Source organism: Rhinatrema bivittatum, chromosome 2 (assembly GCF_901001135.1).
Source record: "Rhinatrema bivittatum chromosome 2, aRhiBiv1.1, whole genome shotgun sequence".
In the NCBI taxonomy this organism is placed as follows: Eukaryota; Metazoa; Chordata; class Amphibia; order Gymnophiona; family Rhinatrematidae; genus Rhinatrema; species Rhinatrema bivittatum.
In genome coordinates, this window is record NC_042616.1 from 354,787,035 (window position 1) to 354,809,176 (window position 22,142).

General features: G+C 44.0%; 1 protein-coding gene across 6 annotated transcripts in view; it reads right to left on the reverse strand.

Moving 5' to 3' along the window:
- Positions 1-22,142, reverse strand: part of TEX10 (testis expressed 10) — a 678,603-nt gene that overhangs the window by 433,339 nt on the left and 223,122 nt on the right. For all 6 annotated transcript variants that reach the window (XR_003854633.1, XR_003854635.1, XR_003854634.1 and 3 more), the window contains one exon: positions 17,973-18,108. Coding sequence is in view for 3 of the 6 variants with exons in the window: in XM_029589917.1 (XP_029445777.1) it covers positions 17,973-18,108 (136 nt within the window). In the remaining 3 variants the exon portion in view is untranslated. The remainder of the gene's footprint in view (positions 1-17,972; positions 18,109-22,142) is intronic.

Genomic DNA, 22,142 nt, shown 5'->3' on the forward strand with positions numbered 1-22,142 from the left:
GTAGCTGGGTTTAAAAAAGGATTGGATAAGTTCTTGGAGGAGAAGTCCATTACCTGCTATTAAGTTGACTTAGAAAGTAGCCTCTGCTATTACTAACAACAGTAACATGGGATAGACTTAGTTTTTGGGAACTTGCCAGGTTCTTATGGCCTGAATTGGCCACTGTTGGAGACAGGATGCTGGGCTTAATAGACCCTTGGTCTGACCCAGTATGGCATGTTCTTATGTTTAGGTAGTATACCAGGGCAGTCTTGCAGTTCAAAGAGTGAAGAGCCCTTCCTCCTTTGTGTGCATGCAATTTTGGAAATAAAGTAGGTAACAATATGGAAAGCAGACATCATCATAAATAGCTAGTACACAGAACCACCCTTTTGTGAAAAAAATGCAATGTGATGCCTACAAGAAACATCACATTCCAGAAAAGAAATTTCAAGTCCACAGACTCAAGTGGTTCAAAGGGAGGTTTCATGAGTTTAGCAAGGACTACACTGAGGTCCCAAAGCACTGGAGGTTTACTGACCAGATTGTTTGAAATGCCACAATTCTTTGATACTAACAGGTGGAGAGAAATCAGAAGATCATAGACTCTTCCACCTACTGATATGCCACTATTCCAGTGGGATCAACTTCATCTGAAGAGATAAAGCAGGTATTGAAGCAAGTCTCTCAGGCCACAGGAGAAGGTATCCATCTGTTTGGTCCCATACCATATCTAGAACCTACTGAAACTGTAGGATCGCCTAGTTGAAGGCTTTCGAGCTGAAATCAGCATGTCCTCCACCTCTTTAGGAAGGAGTAAAGAGAAAACTACTGCTTGTTCAATATCCATTTATTTATCTGATTTATACCTCTCCTTTCAGCCATTACAAAGTAAATTACATTCAGATACTATAGGTATTTACTGTCCCCAGAGAACTCACACTCTAAATTTTGTACCTAAGGCAATGAAGGATGAAATGATTTCCCAAGGTCACAAAGAGTGTCAGAGAGATTTGAATCCTGGCTTTCCTAGTTCATAGCTCACTGCTCTAACCTCTAGGATACTCCTTCACTCTATGCTCCATGCTGTGAGGGCCAGGTTTAGATGGCCCTGTAAAATAAGAATCTGAGACATCCCAATGGAATTGGGGGTTAAATGAATGAGATAAAGATATTACACTTATCATGGCCAGGCCAGTACTATGATTACCCTCACCTTGTCCCAAAGGACCTTCTGTATAGTCTTGGTAACAAGAGTGATGGGAAGATTCACATAGGGTAGAATGATACTCCAGTTTAGCATGAAAGCATCAGGAGCTGGTTTGTAGTTGCTCGGATGTACAGAGCAGAACTCCTCTACATTCCTGTTGTCTTCTGAAACAAAAAGGATGATCATCTGTGTCCCCTAGAAAGTGAACAAGACACTCACAACTAATTGATCCAAGGACCAATAGTGCAACCACAGACTCCTTGCCAACAAAAGTGTGCAGCCATGACTACTAGAAATTTTGTGTACAATCATGGTACTGCCGAAAGGTCAAAAGGATGCATCTTGTACAGACAGACATGTGGTAAAGGACTTCCACTAAGGAACTTCTGATGGGCAGGATGAATGGGAGTATGTGTTTAAGTGTCTTTCAGATCCAGAGCACATATTCAAATCCTTGGTTCAATGAAAAACAGTCAAAGCTAGTCTTAAAAACAAAATTACTGACAACATAAATGGACTTGCCCTACCAATTTACTAGCATTTGAAGGTGTATATAAACATGCAGACAAAAGTGAGCCAGTTGATATAGTATATTTGGATTTTCAGAAGTCCCTCATAACAAACTCAACAAAAAATTGGGAGTTCATGGTGATCCCCAGGCAGTATCCTATTGTAGAATGGTAACTGGATAAGACAAGAACCAGAGGGTAGGACTAAATGGTCAGTTTTCCAAATGGAGAAAGATTATTAGTGGAATGCCTAGGAATCTGCATTGAGACCTGTGCCATTTAGTATATTCATAAATGATCTTGAGAAAGAAACAACAAATAAAACTACCAAATTTGCAGAAGATACAAAATTGTTTTGAATCATTAAAATGGCAATGGATTGTGAAGAACTGCAAAATGACCTTGGGAGATAAGGAGACTGGACTTCTAAATGGCAGATGCAATTTAATGTAGACAAGTACAAAGTAATATGTGTAGGAAAATATAATCCCAACTACAGGCACACAATGCTGGATTCCATGTTAGGAGTCACTATACAAGAAAAGTATCTCAGAGTCCTTGTGGACAATACCTTGAAATCTTCGGTGCGGTAGTGGTCAAAAATAGAATGTTAGGAATTATTTTTGAAAGGAATAAAGAATAAAACTGAGATCATCAAAATGCACCTTGAGTATTGTGTCATCTCAAAAAAGACAGATATAGAAGGAGAAAGTGATGAAAATGATAAAGGGGATGGAAAGGTTCCCTTATGGAGAAAGGCTAAACAATTAGGGCTCTTTAGCTTGGAAAAGAGACGACAAAGGTGATATATTTGAAATTTATAAAATCATGAGTGGGGTGGAACAGATATATAGAAAACTATTACTTACCTTTACAAACAACACTAGGACCAAGGGATACGCCATGAAATAGCAACTGACATTTAAAACAAATCATAGGAAACACTTTTTCATTCAGCACACAATCAAGCTATGGAATCTATTGCTAGATGACATGATCAAGGCAACATAGTGGGGCTCAAAAGAGGACTGGATAAGTCCCTGAAAGGAAAGCCCATAAACAGTTATTAGCCAGGTAGACTTGGTAAAACCAGCAGTTATCCCTGGGAATGAGAATCAAGCAATTTATCAATTATTGGGATTCTGACAGGTACTTGTGGCCTGTACTGTTCACTGTAAGAGACAGAATACTGGGCTTGATGGACTTTGGTCTGACCCAGCATGGCACTGCTTATGTTCTTAAGTCCTCACATCCTGTTCTTTCCTAACTGTGAGACAGCGTCTTCACTAGCATATCCAAATAGCACAAATAACAGATTCTCCGGAGGAGAAGCATGCTGAGGAAGGCATGGAAGGAGATCTGAAGGAATTTCACTGAATCATCCTCCCCTGACTACAGTGGTAAATGGAGCCAGAAACCCAATAAAAAGGGAGACAACTTTTGGTCTCAAAGGGAATCAAACAGGAATTCAGAATGAGCTAATCCCATGTCTTCCCCTTCCAATCCATGAAAGAACTCCCACCGCCAGGAGTTCTGGAGGCAAAGAATGAACCTGTGGGGGACTCTTGAATAACCTCACTACTCCTCCATATTAGACAGGAGAGGTTACAAACCTCCCTTTCTCCTTATAAAATAAATTCTTTACTTGTACCAACAGCTGGGCTCCTACTGGCTGTGCAACTCTTTCTGATGGGAGTTGCAGTGGAGTTGGAGAGATATTTTCTTCAGAAACCTAGATTGGTTCATCCTTAAGTGTTGCTGATGTCTGTCGTGCAGAGTAGCTACTTAGAACCACAGTGGTTGCAATTGTTGTAGCGACAAGTTCCGATGAGTTCCATGCCAATGGAGCCTCTTTCTGTGCCATAGCTGCACTCTCCATGGTGGAAAAACATAAGAACATAAGAAAATGCCATACTGGGTCAGACCAAGGGTCCATCAAGCCCAGCATCCTGTTTCCAACAGTAGCCAATCCAGGCCATAAGAACCTGGCAAGTACCCAAAAACTAAGCCTATTCCATGTAACCATTGCTAATGGCAGTGGCTATTCTAAGAACATAAGAACATAAGAAAATGCCATACTGGGTCAGACCAAGGGTCCATCAAGCCCAGCATCCTGTTTCCAACAGTGGCCAATCCAGGCCATAAGAACCTGGCAAGTACCCAAAAACTAAGTCTATTCCATGTAACCATTGCTAATGGCAGTGGCTATTCTCTAAGTGAACCTAATAGCAGGTAATGGACTTCTCCTCCAAGAACTTATCCAATCCTTTTTTAAACACAGCTATACTACCTGCACGAACCACATTCTCTGGCAACAAATTCCAGAGTTTAATTGTGCGTTGAGTAAAAAAGAACTTTCTCCGATTAGTTTTAAATGTGCCCCATGCTAACTTCATGGAGTGTCCCCTAGTCCTTCTACTATCTGAAAGAGTAAATAACCGATTCACATCTACCCGTTCTAGACCTCTCATGATTTTAAACACCTCTATCATATCCCCCCTCAGTCGTCTCTTCTCCAAGCTGAAAAGTCCTAATCTCTTTAGTCTTTCCTCATAGGGGAGTTGTTCCATTCCCCTTATCATTTTGGTAGCCCTTCTCTGTACCTTCTCCATCGCAATTATATCTTTTTTGAGATGCGGCGACCAGAATTGTACACAGTATTCAAGGTGCGGTCTCACCATGGAGCGATACAGAGGCATTATGACATTTTCCGTTTTATTCATCATTCCTTTTCTAATAATTCCCAACATTCTGTTTGCTTTTTTGACTGCCGCAGCACACTGAACCGACGATTTCAATGTGTTATCCACTATGACACCTAGATCTCTTTCTTGGGTTGTAGCACCTAATATGGAACCCAACATCGTGTAATTATAGCATGGGTTATTTTTCCCTATATGCATCACCTTGCACTTTTCCACATTAAATTTCATCTGCCATTTGGATGCCCAATTTTCCAGTCTCACAAGGTCTTCCTGCAATTTATCACAATCTGCTTGTGATTTAACTACTCTGCACAATTTTGTGTCATCTGCAAATTTGATTATCTCACTCGTCGTATTTCTTTCCAGATCATTTATAAATATATTGAACAGTAAGGGTCCCAATACAGATCCCTGAGGCACTCCACTGTCCACTCCCTTCCACTGAGAAAATTGCCCATTTAATCCTACTCTCTGTTTCCTGTCTTTTAGCCAGTTTGCAATCCACGAAAGGACATCGCCACCTATCCCATGACTTTTTACTTTTCCTAGAAGCCTCTCATGAGGAACTTTGTCAAACGCCTTCTGAAAATCCAAGTATACTATATCTACCGGTTCACCTTTATCCACATGTTTATTAACTCCTTCAAAAAAGTGAAGCAGATTTGTGAGGCAAGACTTGCCCTGGGTAAAGCCATGCTGACTTTGTTCCATTAAACCATGTCTTTCTATATGTTCTGTGATTTTGATGTTTAGAACACTTTCCACTATTTTTCCTGGCACTGAAGTCAGGCTAACCGGTCTGTAGTTTCCCGGATCGCCCCTGGAGCCCTTTTTAAATATTGGGGTTACATTTGCTATCCTCCAGTCTTCAGGTACAATGGATGATTTTAATGATAAGTTACAAATTTTTACTAATAGGTCTGAAATTTCATTTTTAGTTCCTTCAGAACTCTGGGGTGTATACCATCCGGTCCAGGTGATTTACTACTCTTCAGTTTGTCAATCAGGCCTACCACATCTTCTAGGTTCACCGTGATTTGATTCAGTCCATCTGAATCATTACCCATGAAAACCTTCTCCATTACGGGTACCTCCCCAACATCCTCTTCAGTAAACACCGAAGCAAAGAAATCATTTAATCTTTCCGCGATGGCCTTATCTTCTCTAAGTGCCCCTTTAACCCCTCGATCATCTAAAGGTCCAACTGACTCCCTCACAGGCTTTCTGCTTCGGATATATTTAAAAAAGTTTTTACTGTGAGTAGTTGCCTCTACAGCCAACTTCTTTTCAAATTCTCTCTTAGCCTGTCTTATCAATGTCTTACATTTAACTTGCCAATGTTTATGCTTTATCCTATTTTCTTCTGTTGGATCCTTCTTCCAATTTTTGAATGAAGATCTTTTGGCTAAAATAGCTTCTTTCACCTCCCCTTTTAACCATGCCGGTAATCGTTTTGCCTTCTTTCCACCTTTCTTAATGTGTGGAATACATCTGGACTGTGCTTCTAGAATGGTATTTTTTAACAATGACCACGCCTCTTGGACATTTTTTACTTTTGTAGCTGCTCCTTTCAGTTTTTTTCTAACAATTTTTCTCATTTTATCACGAGAGCTTTGGATTTGCACACTGTTCCTTTTCCAGTCATTAAATCAAATCTGATCATATGATCACTATTGCCAAGCGGCCCCACCACCGTTACCTCTCTCACCAAGTCCTGTGCTCCACTGAGAATTAGATCTAAAATTGCTCCCTCTCTCGTCGGTTCCTGAACCATTTGCTCCATAAAGTGAACTTAATAGCAGGTAATGGACTTCTCCTCCAAGAACTTATCCAATCCTTTTTTAAACACAGCTATACTAACTGCACGAACCACATTCTCTGGCAACAAATTCCAGAGTTTAATTGTGCGTTGAGTAAAAAAGAACTTTCTCCGATTAGTTTTAAATGTGCCCCATGCTAACTTCATGGAGTGTCCCCTAGTCTTTCTACTATCCGAAAGAGTAAATAACCGATTCACATCTACTCATGTGCTTACGCACCAAACCCTCCACTTTGACATTATCCAAAGGGCCTTAGCCTGCCATGCTGAGGGACTGATTGCATCTTTTAAAGTGAGCCCCCTGGCTGGCGATAGATCTGCAAAGAGCAAATGGCACAGCACTATAGGGAGTTTCTATGTCATGAACAATAGTCCCTGCACCACAGAGACCCCTCATCTTGGTGTTGATAACAGGTTTGATTCGAAACCTATGCCAAGCAAGCCAATCCCAGAGGGGGTCCTCTGTGCCACTTCGGCATTTTTCTGAGTGCCTTATCCAGTGCCAGGCTCTTGCACCTCTTTCAACATCTGACCTGTCAAAAAGCCAACACTATTGGAGGGAGAGGGAACCTACCCTGACATGTGGGAAAGAAGAGAAGAATCCCACCATAACTTCTTGCAGTATTCAGAATTTGACAAGGCCTCAAACAAGAGGAATAGCTCCACTGCTCAACTTCATACTGAGGCCTCAGGCTATTATTCTATGGCACTTTCCACAGGCCTTCTGCCTTCAAGGTGTGGTTCAAGCTCTGCCCCTCAAGGACATCCAATCAGAACCATAATCGGGGTACAAGCAGCGATAGATGGAATGAGTATCTGTAACAGACATTTGGCACCCATATATACAAGCCTTAAAATCCACTGACCACAGGTTTTTGGCCTTGGATTTCTCCATTTCTCTCTTTTTTTTTTTTTCAAGCACTGAAAAGTTCTGCTGAGGGGCTGCTTAAGCAGCAGTAAGAGAAAAGATGCAATGTGGCAGAAAAAAGTTCTTGAAGAGAAACTGGGATACATCTGTGCAGTAGCTCAAACAAAGAGACTTGAGGGGGGTCATGAGGCAGTGTGTGCAAGCTGGAACTCCCGTTCAAGAAGACTTCAACTGAACTCTAAGAGCTGGGTCCATGCCATTGGATGATGTCATCCATGCATTGTCTGATTCATGCCTGTTTGTCAACTGAGAATAAAATATCCATTCCGAAGTAAACAGAAAGCAGGAAGAGCATGAATTGACACAGAAAAAGGAGCAAAAACCCCAAAAAGGAGGAGAATCAGAAAATGAGGAAAAATAAAGTCATGATCAGCCAGAAAAAGCAAGACAGACATCTCAAAGGTTGGAAACCTATTGCCTGAAAGATAGTATTAATTCTGTGTAAAATATTCTGGAATGCAGTTCAAAGTCTTTAACTAGGCTATATCTCCCACATAGAATTTACATGTTGGAATAGCTGAATTTTTTGGATAATTTGACATTTTCTGGTGTATACTGTATGTAATTACTTAGCATGCACAATCACACAATCACTCTAGGGTCCTATTAGTTCAGGATGGCCAACCTTTCACAGATCAAGAGCCAAAAAAACAAAACACAGGGTATCGAAGAGCCTCACATTTTCTAGAGACAAGAAAAGGGTGCACCAGTCTCCCTCTCTCATTCCCCCTGCCTGTATCAGTCACACTTCTCTCAATCCTCACAAAACTCTTTTCCTCTCTCAATTCCCACGTTTTGTGCCCACCAGTCTCTCTCTAAATCCCTCACCCTGTCCCTACAAGTCTCATCTCTCAATCCCAACCATCCCTCACCAGCTCTAACTCCCTACCCTTTTCCCATCTGCCTCTCTAAGCAGGCCAGGCATAACATCCTCTACACCAGTGGTTCTCAACCTTTTTCCCATTGTGACACACCTGGCAGGCCACGCTCACATGTGACACACTGCTCATTACAATTCACGGCGGAAATAAAAAGTAAAGGTCCGGTAATTATTTTATTGTTTAAAATGACACAAGGAAAAGATACGTATTCTATCTGAACAGAAATTACATAAATAGTAAACTTCCCACACCAAAACAGCACCAATTTCCAGCACTTAACAGTAACCACCTTACCTAAGAAAAGGCAACACTGAAAATATTACACCAGGCCTTAAGACACCAATACACCTCCTATTAGGAAAACGGACCAAGCCAGGCTGCTATAGAGCCCTACACAGAAACTACACCCAGCAGAAAACCTCACCTGAATCACATGTGCTGACCCTCACCTAACAAAGAATAAAGAGACCAAAATGCATAACTAGAAGCATGCAGAAAAAACTGAATTGGAAACTGCAACAAGCCAGAGTCTCTATATGCAGTGTAATAAAGGAAAAAAGAAACATCACCCATCCTTATAAAACAAATTAAGAAATATAAAATCAGTAGCAGTAAAATCATACTAACAAAAAGAACAGATTATTTCAAAACAATGATGAGTGGAATATCCAATAATTAAAAACTCATAAAAAATTTCTAGATACCAATAAAATATTTCAAAATAGCAGACACAAAGACCCAGTAATGAAAAATAAGGATACAAAAATGTTTTTGCTCTGCATATCTGGGAACGATTGATATCCAGGTCTCTTGAGAATGTTTTGAATTAGCAGGAGGAGGGGTGGTTTGCTTGGAACTTTCTCCTCTCTCTCAGTCACATACCAGCACTCACTCTCACACTGGCTCTCAATTACACACCTATACACACATGCTCTCAGTCACTCACATATACACATGCTTTTTCTCTCACTTATATAGGCTCTTAATTACACATTTACACCCCATGCTGTCCATCTTTTCAGGCTTACACACAGGCTTTCAATCACACACATACATGCTGTCTTTTTCTCTCACACACAGACTCATTCATATGCTTACAAACATGCTCTCTCTCTTTCTCTCATTTACACACAGGCTCTCAATCACATACTCAGATGCTCCCTCACCTAAGCCAGCTCTCAATCACACACAGACACATGCTCTCTCTCTTACTTATAGACATAGGCTCTTAATCATACATACACATGATCTCAATCATACACACATACTCTTTCACACAAACAGGTTTTCAATCAGAAACTTACACATACAGGTTCCCAATCGTAAACTTACATTCATGCTCTCTCTCTCTCAGGCAGGCTCTCAATCACAGACATACTCTCTTTCACATATACAGGCTCTCAATCATTCACATACATGCTATCTCACTCACTCACATACACACACAGGATCTCAAACACACATGCTTGCTTGCTCGCTCATTCACCTCTCTCTCCTTCCCCCCCTCCACGGAACTAGCGGCAGCAGCAGCCTCCTCCCAGCCCTAACCTCCTCCATTTTCAGCCCTCACGAAGAAAGGAGCCCCATGGGCCGTGGGGGTTGATGTTCATCTTTTTTCTCAGAGCCGCGCTGCTCATTCCTCCGGCCACGTTTCTCTTCTGTTCTTCGGGCCGATGCTGACCAAACTCGCATGGTCTCTTCTTCCCGCGCACGCACCCACTGCTCACCACTTCCGCTTCCGGGCCGCGAGAAGAAGAGACCATGCCGATGCCAGTGCCGCTGACGCCACCTGATTTGCCGCGTTCCGCCCGGGCTGAAAGCATTTTAAGCCCGGGCGGAGGAGGTCCGGGAAGTGTGGTAACACACCTGCGTGTTCTTGGCAACACACTGGTGTGTCGCGACACACCGGTTGAGAACCACTGCTCTACACCAACTGTGACAGAAACTCAGCAGCCCCAACATAATACTTTCCACGTCACCCCTTGTGCTCCTATATCCCCATATTCCCTTCGTTGTGCAGTATCCCACAACTCCTCTCTTCCCCTGATCTCTCTCTACATTGCTCTCCACATACTCTCTTCTCCCCTACCTTCTGCCCAGCACCAGTATCCCCAAACCCTATCGCTTTCTGGCTCTTTCACTATCCAAACCATCATTAGTTCTGGCTTACATTTACAGGCACTTTTCCACTATGGCTTTCTTTCATACTTCTACTGCCTTTAACCCAGTTCTTTGAACCCTTAATACCCCATATCTCTAGTTCTCTCATGCCCTCTCCTGTCCCCCCACAATATTTCATAAACAACTTTCCCTCCCACATGCTTTTCATGCAACCCTTCTCCCAGACCTCTCTCACTCCCTTTATTCCACCCAGCCTAGCCCTGGTTCATACCGAACATGTGGCAGCATAGACTTTGGAGAGGAATAAGGTGCAAGACAGCCTATATTCATCTCTTCCTTATCTCCTACTAGCTTTTATCTCCTTCCTCAGCTCCCAATATTCACCCCGTTTTTGTCATTCATCTCAGAAATATTCATCCCCTTGACTTCTCTTCTCACCATCATCACTTCCCCCACTATTTACCAATTCTCATACTGACCCCCAAACATTTACCACCTGCATTCATCCCATTCTCCTTTCACTCCCTTTCCCTTGGGACAAATTATTCTGATTTGACTGGAGTTCCAAGTGACTGCTGTCAGCTGAATTCCAGCTTATCCTTTATTGAAAACCACTTTGATATTTAATTAGATGTATTAATCTTAATAAACTAAACTTCTCTCCAGCCAGGATGCAACAGGATAGACTGGAGTATAGACAGGATTGGGAAGGTAAGGCAGGGAGCTAGGTGGCTCTTTCTCTGTATTATGCTGTGATCTCTGCCTCAGCCCTTCCTCTTCTGTCCTCTGCAGTGCTGCCCAATCGCCAGGGGACAAGGGAGCAAGAGTCACGTTGCATATGAAAGAGCCACATGCTGGCCACCCCTGCATTAGGAGGAACATTTCAGACAGGCCCTCCCATTGAACATATCCTTTCCTCTCTGTTAAAATCATTAAACAAACCAAAAAAAATCTAGATTCTCAACAAAAATCTTTTTACTTTAACAACTTGATACAGAAAAAGATCAGTCACAGTCCAGTTGAAAAGTACACTCAATTAGGCAAATAAATGATAATAGTATTTCTTCTTGGGATAGAGTACTTCATCCCACAGCTGATAAGTAAACCTCTTAGGGCTGAAAAGGGAGGATAAGAGCAGGGCCCATGGGCTCTCACTTAATCCAGTCAAGATATTTGATCACAGGTTCCTGTACTGGATTTTCCTCTCCATCTTCTCAGCTGCAGATTCTACAGATCAGCAATATCTTACCTGAAACAGGTATTTTCCTGAGGACAGCAGGATGCCAGTCCTCACACATGGGCAGCATCATACAATGAAGCCTGGCATAGAAAATGTATGTCAAAGCTTCCAGAACTTTGATTGCGCCTCTCAGAGCATGCTCAGCATGCCATTATACCATGCATCCATGCGGGGCCCCTTCAGTATCTTCTTTTCTGTGGGTCTCATGTCTTACTAGAGTTTTGCGGTTCAAGTAACCTCTTCTTTTTATAACGATCTGCGATTTTTCATGTTTTTGACCTCGTGTTCATCAAGAGTCCCTTCGATGACTTCTCCATATTGTCTTAGATTTTTCGGCATTTTCGGTAAGTTTCATTTCATTGTCATTCCCCAGGGCAGCGGTGAGGTCGGTGCCCACTGGCCATTGACAGCCAAAGTCATCTATTTCAATTTAGTGTCCCTTTTATTTTGAGACGCCATGTCTTCTATGGAATTTAAGCGATGCCCCACATGTACGATGAAGTCTATCAAGTATACACATAATATATGTGTCCTCTGCCTAGGGGCATTGATGAATTCCAGGGTTGCAGCAGATGCACCCAGATGACCACAAAAGGATATCTGGCCAGACTCAAGAAGATGGAGTGACTCTTTGGATGGGTTTACCCTCTACATTGTGATGACATGCGCCAGTATATCAAAGGACCTCGGAGCCACACTAATAAACATTGAGCCCTCGACTTTGGCGGGGGTCGTTGGTTTCCTTGACGAAGGCTGATAGAGGTGTCAGAGACAGGCATTCACCTAGCTCCTCCAGGTCAAAGACAGGTTCATTGTCATCAGCCTCAGCACCACGGAGAGATCAATCCGAGCATAGAGGGAAGTCAAAGCAGCATAGGCATCGATCCCCAGTGATGCACAGGGCTGGGCACAGGGATGCACTGGCGGATGATGTGATGTCCCTGAAGCGACCTCGTGGGGAGGACAGCCAATCCTCCATGATGTCCACGGGTTCACCATGGGTTCCATCAGTCCAGATCCTCCTCTTAGGTCAAAGAGGATGTAGCCACTCCTCCTGGATCCCAGTCGGTCTTGTCATTGGCAATGTTAGAGGATGAACTTGAGAAGCGTGTGCAGGTAGCCATGGAGCAGGCAATGTGGAGTCTTGGCATCAGGGTACTGATGGCACCAGGGTCAGTACTGACCTATCTCGAGCCCTTGCTCAAATCTCTACACATGATCAACAGCATTCCGCTGACACAGCCAGTGCAGGTGCCTGGGGTGGCATCAATGCTCGACAGGGCATCGAAAGCACTCCCAGCTGATCCGGTGGTCATCCCTGATTCCCTGGAGGGGGAAACCCCCAAAAGACAGAAGCAGCCTCAGGGCTCGGCCAAGCAAAGGGCCCATCACCTGTCGATGACTGTGATGATGATGGTGCCTCTATGACCACTGGGAGGATAACACTTCTGCGACCAATGCATTAGATAGTTTCCCCTCGGACCAGTCTCCTTTAGCTGATCAAAGGAAGTCTCCACTAGAGAACCTCTCCTTCACAGGGTGTGTTAGGTTGATGGTGGAAGCCATCCCCTTTCAGTTAGAAAGGGAGGAGGATACCCAGCACAAGATGCTGGATATCCTTCAGTACGTGGAGCACTCCAAGGAAATCATGGTAGTCCCAGTATATGAGATCCTTGTGGAGCTGCTGAGGATGTGGGAACAACCCTTCAGAGCCTCCCATAAATAGGAAGGCGGATAAGAACATAAGAATTGCCATGCTGGTTCAGACCAAGGATCCATCAAGTCCAGCAACCTGTTTCCAACAGAGGCCAAACCAGGCCACAAGAACCTAGTAATTACCCAAACACCAAGAAGATCCAGTGCTACTGATGCAATTAATAGCAGTGACTATTCCCTAAGTAAACTTGATTAATATCAGTTAATGGACTTCTCCTCCAAGAACTTATCCAAACCTTTCTTGAACCCAGCTACACTAACTGCACTAAACACATCCTCTGGCAATGAAGTCCAGAGCTTAATTGTGCATTGAGTGAAAAATCTCTCTCCAATTAGTCTTAAATGTGCTACTTGCTAAATGCCCCCTAGTCCTTCTATTATCCTAAAGCGTAAATAACCGAGTCACATCTACTCGTTCAAGACCTCGCATGATCTTAAAGATATCTATCATATCCCCCCCTCAGACGTCTCTTCTCCAAGCTGAAAGCTCTAACCTCTTCAGCTTTTCCTCATAGGGGAGCTGTTCCATCCTCTTTATCATTTTGGTTGCTCTTCTCTGTACCTTCTCCATCGCAACTATATCTTTTTTGAGATGCGGCGACCAGAATTGTACACAGTATTCAAGGTGCGGTCTCACCATGGAGCGATACAGAGGCATTATGACATTTTCTGTTTTATTAACCATTACACCTTCCTAATAATTCTTAATATTCTATTTGCTTTTTTGACTGGTGCAGCACATTGAGCTGACAAATTCAAAGTATTATCCACTAAGTTGCCTAGATCTTTTTCCTTGGTGGTAGCTCCTAATATGGAACTCAACATCACAAAAGGACTAACAACTACCAAAAGGCAGAGTCCACTGAAAGGTCATCCCTCTGTAAAGACGAAAATGCCTGGAACCCTGGAAATGACCCCTCATACCAAAGGGGCGATATAAATGTTTCTTATCATCTGGCAACCGAGGTACCAGAGATTCGCCCCACTTACTGGCCAGTTTCTCCAACTCCATCCCAAACAAGAGTGAGCCTTTAAAGGGTATCTTGGGAAGACTGGCTTTGGAAGCTGCGTCAGCTGACCAATTTTGCAACCAGAGTTGACGCCTGGCCGCTATCACCAAAGCCACTCCTCTGGCTGAGGTCCGGACCAAATCACAGACTGCATCTGCTAAAAAGGTGGCAGCAGCCTCCATAACTGCTTTGGAATTCCCTCCAGACTCATCAACCTCCTGAGAGAGAAGCAGACAACACTAGGGCGCAACAGGAGGCAACCTGTGAATTCATCATCACTGCCTCAAAAGCTTGCTTAAGAATAACCTCAGTCCTTCTATCATGTACATCCTTCAAGGCCACTCCTCCCTCTATGGGGCTAGTTGTCCACTTGGACACAGCACATTCCAGAGCATCCACTTTGGTAAAACGTAAACGCTCTCTCACAGCTGGATCCACAAAAGGTAGATGCCTTCCAATGTCAGACCCCCTTTAAAATTTGCCTCTGGGGCATCCTATTTCAGATCAATCAATTCCCAAATGGCATCCATCACAAGGAAAAATCAAGAGGCTTTACGTTAGGAAACCAAAATGGGATTCTTTCCTCAGCTCTGACATAGCATCCGAACCAGGGACACCCAGCTGTTTCAAGGTTTGGAAATTCAGGGCCGGCAGTTCATCTCTATGAAATAACTGCAACATGGTTCGATACAGTTCCAGCCCTGGAGGAATTTCCCCATCTTCCAGGGAATCAGGATTAACCTCATTTATTTATTTTTATTTATTTATTTCGGATTTTTATATACCGGCATTTGAGACCGCAATCACATCATGCTGGTTCACATAAAACAGGGGTGCAAATAAACAAACTAGAACAATGGTGCGGAAAAAGGCAGTTACATGTAACAGGGTGACTAGAACTTGGCGAAGAAGGAAGATAAAGGATAGGTTATTAATTCAAAAAGGCTAACGATAATGGAGATGGTTAACAATGGTGTAAATGGAGATGAGGGATGACATTGAGGTGTTAAATCAATTGGAGTCCGGGAATGCTTGTATGAATATCCAGGTCTTTAGTCTTTTCTTGAAGGTTGAGATGCATGGTTCCAGTCTGAGATTTGGGGGGATGGAGTTCCATAACAGTGGACTGGCTGTAGAGAATGCCCGATCTCTTAGCGTGCTGTGTCTGGTAGATTTGGAAGGCGGTACCTGTAGCAATCCCTTGTATGCATCTCTTGTCGGTCTTGACGATTTATGTAGTCGGAGAGGGATCTGTAGGTCAATGGGAGCTAGTAGGTGGATGTTTTTGTATGTGGTAAGAATGGCCTTGTATATTATTCTAAAGTGGATAGGTAACCAGTGGAGGCTCTTTAGGATGGGGGTTATGTGATCCCTTCTCCTAGTATTTGTCAGTATTCGAGCAGCTGCATTTTGCACCATCTGAAGCGGTTTGGTGTAAGAAGAGGGAAGACCAAGTAGGATGGTGTTACAATAGTCTAATTTTGAGAATATGATTGCTTGCAGAATGGTTCTGAAGTCTTGGGCGTGGAAAAAAGGTCTAATTCTTTTCAGCACTTGTAATTGGTAGAAACAGTCTTTGGTGGTTTTGTTGATGGTGGCTTTGAAATTCAGGCGATTATCAATTAGGACTCCTAGGTCTCTCACTTGTGTGATTGTTGGCGTGGCTTGCTGTGTAGAGGTGATGGTGCTGTTCTCTGGGGCGATGAGCAGGAGTTCAGTTTTGCAGGAATTTAGTACCAGGTTTAGGCTGGTGAGAAGGAGTTTAATTTTTTGGAGGCATGTTTCCCAGTAAGTAATCATCAGTGCCATCCAGATTCCTGTCTTGAACACCAGCAGGGAACAGAGATGAATCATGGCACTTAAGCATAGGACTGGAAGAGAAAGGAACCACCGGCTGAGGGTCCGATTGAACAGAAATGGTGGAAGCAGAGGACTGTGCCTGAAGAAAAGCTTGTAAGCCTTGAAAAATTTCCACCCAAGAAAAAGCAGCCGGGTCCAGACCAAGCCCAGAAGGCACTGGAGCTGGTCCCATAGAATTACCCTTGCCAGTGGAGGAGCCAGTCAAGGGAGAACCAAGATCTGGTGATCCCCCAGTCAAGCCAATGACCAACCCATCTTCAGAATGTGAAGAGGAAGACTTAGCAAAATCCGAGGAAGACAATTCTCCCTGAGTATCTCAGCAGCGCTGACACAGGTTAGAAGCCAGGTCAGGCTGACAAGCCCTAATATTACAGGCAACGCAAATTGAAAGACACTTAGGCTTCTTGCTTACCAGCACCATCGCTATGGTAAACGTGCATCGGGATAGCTTGCGCTCAAAAATGAAACGCGCCCAAATAAAGTGTGGCAAAGCACACGCACAACTTGTGCGCTGTTAAGCGCATAAAAAGCGCGCCCAAAAACCAAGCGCACAATGCGTGCGCATAGCTGACACACTGAGCACACTGACAGCCTATAGAGGGCAGAACACGCACAAGAGCACATGAAAACAGCCGCTGCAGCCTACCACACGGTGTGCAAGAAAAGCCTACGTGCGGGCCTAGCCCACTGGGGGCCGCTCAACCCGCCAGGCTGCCCAGTTCCCCAATCCCAACAGAAGCAAGAACAAAAGTCAGTACAGCGTACTGAACAGAAACTGGAGAAAGTCCTGAAACCCCTCTAACTGTCTCTGATTCAGAGTAACACTTTTTTTTTTAAACCCTACTTGAGCTCAGTGCTTACTGGCTAAGTACAGGGACAGTCTCCAGCTGTGGGGGGAGAGGAGATCTGTCGTCACCGCCGCACTCGGCCTCCTGCATCCGCTGCCTTTCAGCTGAACTATCAGCTAAGTCCACATAGGGAAACCCAACTACCGGACCAAGGCACACCTCTGAGGGACCAGGGAACTCGCCTAAGGAATTCTCAACTGGGGGAGTGACCTTTAGGTATCACCGCAGGAGAGCGGGTCTTTCTTTTCTTGAAATTAGATAGTCAAATTTCTCCTTCCAAAAAGCTCAAAACAATCCCCATAGGGAGATGCTCGTCCACCATCTGCTGGAGCCGAAGAATACTGGCAGGCTTAGGTCACTGCAGGACTATATATACTGTGATGTCAACGTGCTCCATCTCCATCTGCTGGCAGGGGAGCATAAACCTGAGTCCATCTGTCTACATACTAGGAAAGGGACATTTAAGTTTTGGATTATTGCAGGACAATAAAAATACAAGCAGCATGCAATTGAATTTGCCTGCACAACTTTGAAAAAGTTTATCTTTGTCCAAAGATTTAAATTTTCCTGCCTCTTCCAAACAAGAAAACAAAATGCGGAAAGCAAGCATGTCAGAAAAAACTGCAACAAATGTGCCCTTGATTCTTCAATTTAATACTTGTGAGTAAAAGTTCCCCATAAGTCTTTTTACTGGTATAATTGTGTTTACTTTTTCCATATTCAAGAAATGAACTCCTTGGGGAAAAGATATCTTACTTCAATCAATTCAAGTTTATCAAGTGGATTTTTGTATTTGTTTAATTGTTAAAGTACTTATTACTCACTCTCCTACTGGAGTAATCTGAGCAAGATACAGAATTCTAGAATGAATTACATCCACAAGGACAGTATTACAGATTACTTTTCTCCAAAACTTAAATCTGGCTGCTGGTTACAGTAAAATAAGCAAAGGAAGGTTTGATACCGAATTGCACATGATAATCTGAAAGCAACTGATCTATATGGCTTATCTTCAATATATTGCCAACTTATAATTATCTTTTTATCTATTCCCTCCTTTATATTGTGCAGGTGTGTATTAACTGACACACAAATCACTTCAAATACAAAGTAGTCATCAAAAACATGGTAAAATAAATGTTTTACCTTCGAAGGCGAGGACAAAAATCCTCTCTCTGATAAACCCTGCTGAAGAATTTCAGAAGCATAGTGCGCACAGGAAGCACAAGTTCCCTCTGCTGGTACATTACATAAACTGCTCGGATCAATCTCTCTGATGTCACTAGATAAATAAAGAATTAAGATTAATATAATTCAGCCAAGATGTTAAGAGTAGCAGTTCTAAAAAGATTATAGTACAATTTTTGCACCAGAGAACAAAGACATTCTGGCTGTTTTCTATATCACCAATTCAAAGTAAGGAGTAAATTTCTAGTGTGGTACTTAAGGTTACAGTAATGGGTTGCAAAAGTGGTTAGAGCAGCAGGCTACACATCAGGTAAACTAGGGTTCAAATTCTACTGCCACTCCCCTGTGACCTTGGGCAATTCATTTACCCTCAGTTGCTTCTGGTACAAAATCTACCCCTAGATTCATCAAAATGCTATAAATATAGAAGAAATAGTGCCCGCGATAAAAAAAAAAAAACGGGATATGGTTAGGCTAATTTCCCTGCTACCGCATCGCATAGGTATTCTGCGCAACGAACAATACATTTACCGCACCCCATGTTATTTTCACATTGCATGCTGAGTAATCCACCGCAGGCAAGTTACAGGTCAAAAATGTTTTTATTGTAAATGCCAGTTCAGGCTGCTGGGGGAGGGAGAGAGACTCTGTAGAGGATCACACAAGTTTACTCTCTACCTAGTTTGATTGTAGCTAAGTAGAGCACGCATCAAGTTAGGTAAAGAGTACATTGTACAAATCAACTGTACTTTGACCTTTCATCACTCCAAATGATAGAAAATGTTGAGATTACTTACCTGATAATCTCCTTTTCCTTAGTGTAGACAGATGGACTCAGAACGAATGGGTATAGTATGCTCGTGCTAGCAGTTGGAGACGGATCTGACGTCAGCACGGGTATATATACCCCCACAGGAAGCGTAGCAACTCAGTAATCTTCCTTGCAAAAGCTGTTATGGATGTGTGTACTGACGCTCAGTGAAATAGTGAAACAGGATTCCCCTGACCGATTGATAGTAGCTGGAGACCGCCAGCATTCCCAACTGGAAGGCATCGACACCTGGCAAAAGGGGACGCTCTTACGTAACAAATGACATGGCTTACCTTGAATCGGTGAAACCCATGCACACAGGCAGCTGGGCGGGATGCTGAGTCCATCTGTCTACACTAAGGAAAAGGAGATTATCAGGTAAGTAATCTCAACATTTCCTGGCGTGTAGCCAGATGGACTCAGAACGAATGGGATGTACAAAAGCTTTACTCCCAGCCTGGGCGGGAGGCTGCCTGAGGACCATGTAGTACCGCCCTCGCAAATGCTGAGTCCTCCCTGGCCTGGACATCCAGACGGTAGAACCTGGAGAAGGTATGGAGGGAGGACCGTGTCGCCGCTTTACATATTTCTGCAGGCGACAGCATCCTGGATTCCGCCCAGGATACGCCGGAAGGAGTGGAGAGAATGAGACGGGATTTAAGGAAGATGGAAGAGTGGTCGAAGATATGGCAGCTGACATTCAATGCCAAGAAGTGCAGAGTCATGCATATGGGGAGTGGAAATCCGAATGAACTGTATTCGATGGGGGAAGAAAGGCTGATGTGCACGAAGCAGGAGAGAGACCTTGGGGTGATGGTGTCTAATGATCTGAAGTCGGCGAAACAATGTGACAAGGCGATAGCTAAAGCCAGAAAAATGCTGGGCTGCATAGAGAGAGGAATATCGAGTAAGAAAAGGGAAGTGATTATCCCCTTGTACAGGTCCTTGGTGAGACCTCACCTGGAGTATTGTGTTCAGTTCTGGAGACCGTATCTCCAAAGAGACAGAGACAAGATGGAGGCGGTCCAGAGAAGGGCGACCAAAAACGTGGAAGGTCTTCATCAAATGACTTATGAGGAGAGATTGAAGAATCTAAATATGTACACCCTGGAGGAAAGGAGGAGCAGAGGTGATATGATACAGACTTTCAGATACTTGAAAGGTTTTAATGATCCAAAGACAACGACAAACCTTTTCCGTAGGAAAAAAATCAGCAGAACCAGGGGTCACGATTTGAAGCTCCAGGGAGGAAGATTCAGAACCAATGTCAGGAAGCATTTCTTCACGGAGAGGGTGGTGGATGCCTGGAATGCCCTTCCGAAGGAAGTGGTGAAGACCAGAACTGTGAAGAACTTCAAAGGGGCGTGGGATAAACACTGTGGATCCATAAAATCAAGAGGCCGTCAATAAAGAGTGAGTGGCTCGCCAGAATGACGGCTACTGCCTGGAGATAATACCCTTATTCAATAAACATACACATGGTTACTGTGACTCCAACATCGCTCTAAGCTACAACAGCAAGAGGAAATGTGGAAAAAAGTATTCGCACTCACAAAGCGGGGAGTAGCTGGCTTGTTACGGTGGTTACTACCCCAAACCAAATAAGCCTGATACTTCACTTTCAATGCATATCCAGCATAGCTCTCTGCTTCAACGGCAGGGGAGAAGAAAAACTGATACTTCACGCATATCCAGCATAGCTCTCTGCTTCAACGGCAGGGGAGAAGAAAAACTGATACTACACGCATATCCAGCATAGCTCCCTGCTTCAATGGCAGGGGAGAAGAAAAACAACCAATAAGGGCTGAATAACATAGTCTGGGTAAAACAAATAAGCATGGGTGTAGCTTGCTTATTGCGGCGGTTACTTCCCCTACTACCCCTAACTAATCAAGCTTGATATTTCACTTGGATGCAGCTCCATCACTGCTCTCTACATTAATGGTGGGGGTGGAAGGGAAATAGAACCAAAGAGCTAAGAGAAACAGATAAGTATGAGAAAAAATGTGTGAAGCTTGCTGGGCAGACTGGATGGGCCGTTTGGTCTTCTTCTGCCGTCATTTCTATGTTTCTATAGGATGCCGCTTGTGCTCTGGTAGAATGAGCCTTGACTTGTAGAGGCGGAGACTTCCTGGCCTCCACGTAAGCTGCTCTGATAACTTCTTTAATCCAACGGGCGATGGTGGGCCGAGAGGCCGCTTCACTTTGTTTCTTTCCGCTGTGCAGGACGAACAGATGTTCCGTCTTTCGTACTGTACTTCTTGTGTCACTTCCAGATATCTGGGCAGCAATCTGCCAATGTCGAGATGGCGTAATAAACGCCCTTCTTCAGATTTCTTCAAACCCGCTGAGGTAGGCAAGGATATTGTTTGGTTAAGATGAAACTGTGAAACCACTTTAGGTAGAAAGGAGGGAACCGTCCGAAGATGGATAGCCTCAGGAGTGATTCTGAGAAATGGATCACGGCAGGACAGTGCTTGTAGCTCTGAGATGCGGCGTGCTGAACATACAGCCAACAAGAACACCATCTTCAAAGTGCGAGAACGGAGAGACAGGCCCCGAAGGGGTCTGAAGGTGGATCCAGCGAGGAAATCCAAAACAAGGTTGAGGTTCCATAAGAGCACAGGCCACTTCAGTGGCGGACGAATATGCTTGACTCCTTTCAGGAAGCGAGAAACATCTGGGTGCTTGGCAATGGTCTTGCCATCCCTCCCTGGGACCGTAGCAAGACAGCGCAGCCACCTGAACCTTGATGGAGCTGAGGGAGAGACCCTTCTGAAGTCCATCTTGCAGGAAATCCAACACAATAGGGATTGTGGTCGCATGTGGATTGGTGCCATGAGTGTCGCACCATGCTTCAAATACTCTCCAGATCCTTACGTAGGTGAGGGATGTGGAAAACTTGCAAGCTCGGAGGAGTGTATCTATCACGGGCTCAGAGTAAGCTCTTTTCTTCAGTCTCGCCCTCTCAATGGCCAGACCGTAAGAGAGAATTGAGCTGGATCCTCGTGAAGGATGGGACCTTGACGTAGAAGGTCCCGGAGAGGAGGCAGGGGGAGAGGCTCCCCTGCCAGTAGTCTTCTCATGTCCGCGTACCAGGGTCTTCTTGGCCAGTCTGGTGCCACTAGAAGAACTAGGCCCCGGTGTTTCTGAATCTTGTGGATGATGGCACCCAGCAGAGGCCACAGAGGTAAGGCGTATAGCAGAGTCCCTGGAGGCCATGGCTGAACCAGGGCATCGATTCCGTGTGAGAACGGATCGCGCTTGCGGCTGAAGTATCTGGGTACTTGAGCATTGGACTTGTCCGCCAGTAAATC